General features: G+C 42.1%; 1 protein-coding gene across 1 annotated transcript in view; it reads left to right on the top strand.

Annotated features, from left to right (window-relative positions):
* The window catches only part of Anp32e (acidic (leucine-rich) nuclear phosphoprotein 32 family, member E), a 10724-nt gene extending 8652 nt beyond the window's left edge, over nucleotides 1-2072 (top strand). Inside the window, exon 4 of the mRNA XM_013015125.1 lies at nucleotides 1932-2072. Coding sequence (XP_012870579.1) covers nucleotides 1932-2072 — 141 coding nt within the window. The remainder of the gene's footprint in view (nucleotides 1-1931) is intronic.
* Nucleotides 2073-3419: the final 1347 nt, after the last annotated feature.

The following is a 3419-nucleotide window of genomic DNA, read 5'->3' as shown; positions in this document are numbered from 1 at the left end:
ACTTGAGCCACAGCGCCACTTCCAGCTTTTTTTTTCTTTTTTGCTTATGTGGTGCTGAGGAATCAAACCCAGGGCCTCATGCATGCAAGGCAAGCATTCTACCACTGAGCCCCTTCCCAGCCTGCTTTTTGTTTTTTTGATGCCAGTACAGCTTAAACTCAAGGTGCTGTTCCTGTGCTCTACCATGTGAGCCAAAACTTCACTTCCAGCTTTTTGCTAGTTAATTGGAAATAAGACTTCATAGATGCTAGGTGCTGGTAGCTCATGCCTGTAATTCCTAGCTACTCAGGAGGCTGAGATCTGAGGATCACAGTTCAAAGCCAGCTGGGGCAGGAAAGTCCATGAGACTCTTATCCCCAGTTAACCACCAGAAAACTGGAGGTGGCACTGTAGCTCAAAAATGGTAGAGCAGTAGCTGGGATTACAAGTGTGAGCTACTGGGTGCCTGGCTGGGGCTTCTTTTTGAAGTGATGAAAATATCCTTGAATTAGGTAGGGAATACAGATATTTTCTTGAGATAAAAGGAGACTCACATCAGATGGCAGAGTAGATGTTAAAAGTAATGGGAGAGTGCTTTCTATTATTGGTTTTAAAAAAAGTTTTTCACTGTTAAAGGAAACAGGCTGGGCTCAGTGACACATAGCTGTCATCCCAATGGCTCAGGGAAGCATAAATAGTATTGTAGTCCAGGCGTAAAGTGAGATCCTATCTCAAAAATAACCAAAGCAAAAGGGCTAGCACCGTGACTTAACCAATAGAGTACCATCTTAGTAAGTGTAAAGCAGGGTATAGTGGCTCATATCTGTAATTCTTAGGAGCCTAGGATCTGAGGATTGCAATTTGAAGCTAGTCAGGGCAGAAAAGTCTATGAGACTCTAGTTTTCAATTAGCCACCAAAAAGCCAGAAGTGGAATTGTGCTCAAGTCTTTTGCGTGCCAGCCTTGAATGAAAAAGCTAAGGGACAGTTCCCAGACCCTGAATTCAAGCCCCAGTACTAGCACCAAAAAGTAAAATAAAACAAAAACAAAAGCCAACAACAACCAACTTTTGACACAATGATGGTCAAAAGTTACTGACAATACTTTCCATCAATTGGCATGACTTTAAAGTGATTAAGAGGGGCTGGGAAGGTGGCTCAGTGGTAGAGCGCTTGCCTTGCATGCATGAGGCCCTGGGTTTGATTCCTCAGCACCACATAAGCAAAAAAGAAAAAAAAAGCTGGAAGTGGCGCTGTGGCTCAAGTGGTAGAGAGCTATCCTTGAGCTGAAGAGCTGAGGGACAGCGCCCAGGCCCAGAGTTCAGGCCCCATGACCGGACCAAAAAATAAATAAATAAATAAAGTGATTGGAAAAGGCCAATATGCTATCTAGAAACATTTGCCTAGAGATTTGCTCATCTTTCAAAACTATTTTTTGCTGGGCACCAGTAACTCATGCTATCTACTACTCAGCAGGCTGAGATCTGAGGATCATGTTTTGTTTTTTACTAGCCCTGGGACTGGAACTCAGGGCCTGGGCACTACCTCTGAGCTTCTTCTTCTTTTGATCGGTTATGGGGCTTGAACCTTGGACCTGGGCGCCACTTCTGGTTTTCTGGTGGTTAATTGGAGTTGAGTTTTACAGACTTTCCTGCCTGGGCTGGCTTTGAACCTTGAGCCTCAGATCTCAGCCTCTTGAGTAGCTAGGATTACAGGCGTGAGCCACTAGCACCTGGCTTACCCCTGAGCTTCTTTTGCTCAAGGCTATCACTCTGCCACTTGAGCCACAGCACCACTTTCTAATTAACTACCACAAAGGGAAGAGGAGCTGTTGCTCTAGTGATAGAGTGCTATGCATGAGCAAAAAAGCTCAAGGATAGTCCCTAGGCTCTGAGTTCAAGCCCTACTATAAGCAGAAAAAAATAATAAAAAATAATTTAAAATATTTTAAAAGATGAAGATGAAGATGAAGATGAAACTGGTCTACTTGAAGGATATGAGGAGGAGGAGGAGGAGGAAGAAGAAGAGGAAGATGAAGATGAAGCAGATTCAGAATTGGGAGAAGGAGAAGAGGAAGTGGGCCTTTCATACTTAATGAAAGAAGAAATTCAGGTGAACATACTTGCACTGAAAATTAATTACCTAGGTGTAGGGCTACTATGTCCTAAAAAAGTGATTGTGTAGAAATCTGAGTTGATGGTTAACTTGTGGAAATGCATGTTTTTTTTTTTTTTTGATTTTTTTTTTCCAGGTATATTGCTTTCAAATCTATCCTGCCTTCAATGGCATGGTATGATGAAAACAGATTACAAATACTTTTGCATTTATAGAAGTGAGATTATACCAACCTTAAAGGATTGTTATTAAGGACTTAATAAGATAATGTTTGTGAGGTATTTAGCCCTTAGCACATTGTAGATACTTAAGAAAACTTAATTTCTTCTCTCTAATTATCTCTTGCTTTATACTCTTACAATAGCTCTCTAAATGGTCTCTCTTAATACAGCATCTTCACTTAGGAATCCCCTCCACTGTGCTTCAGGTGTAGTCAGATGCAAATGTGATCATATCACTAGCTTTCTTGAGGTCTTCAGCATTTCTCTGTTGTCACTAAAACATACGACATTCTTCCTTAACTATGGCCTTTGATTCCTCCCCTAGCCTCATTTCTTTTTTTTTTTTGTTGGTCGTGGGGCCTGAACTCTGGGCCTGGGCACTGTCCAGTTCAAGGCTAGTGCTCTACCACTTGAGCCACAGTGCCATTTCCAGCTTTTTCTGCTTATGTGGTGCTGAGGAATTGAACCTAGGGCCTCATGCATGTGAGGCAAGCGCTCTACCACTGAGCTACCTTCCCAGTCCCCCTAGCCTCATTTCTTTCAATATCAAATTACTTGCCTTATGTTGTATATACATTGTTCACTCTGTCTGAAATGATTTTTTCCCATGCTCCCTGGTGAACTTAATTTTGACTTGTGTTGAAGTAAACATAAACATTACAAAACATGCAAAGCATACTAATTTTATGTTCACTTCCGTGAAATTTTATGTGTGGAGTTTTGTATATTTTTTCTTAGCAATCACCCTTCCTCTTAGCCTTTATACCTGATTAGGCCAGGCACTAGTGGCTCATGACTGATACTAGCTACTTAGAAGGATGAGATTACTAGCTACTTAGTAGGAGGATCCAGGCCAGCCTGGGCAAAACATTTATATGACCCTCATCTCAACAGAAAAAACTGAGTGTGGTAGTAGTGCTTTCCTATTATCCCAGCTATGCAGGGAAGAGTAAATAGGACTGGCCTAGGTGAAAAAACAAAAAGCAAGACCCTATTAAACAACAACCAGAGGGCTGGGAAGGAAGGTGGCTCAGTGGTAGAGCGCTTGCCTTGCATGCCTGAGGCCCTGGGTTCGATTCCTCAGCACCACATAAGCAAAAAGAAAA

Source organism: Dipodomys ordii, unplaced genomic scaffold, assembly GCF_000151885.1.
Source record: "Dipodomys ordii isolate 6190 unplaced genomic scaffold, Dord_2.0 Scaffold26, whole genome shotgun sequence".
NCBI classification, from domain to species: Eukaryota; Metazoa; Chordata; class Mammalia; order Rodentia; family Heteromyidae; genus Dipodomys; species Dipodomys ordii.
Note: the sequence above shows the minus strand (reverse complement) of the source record. Positions and strands in the feature narration are given on the sequence as shown.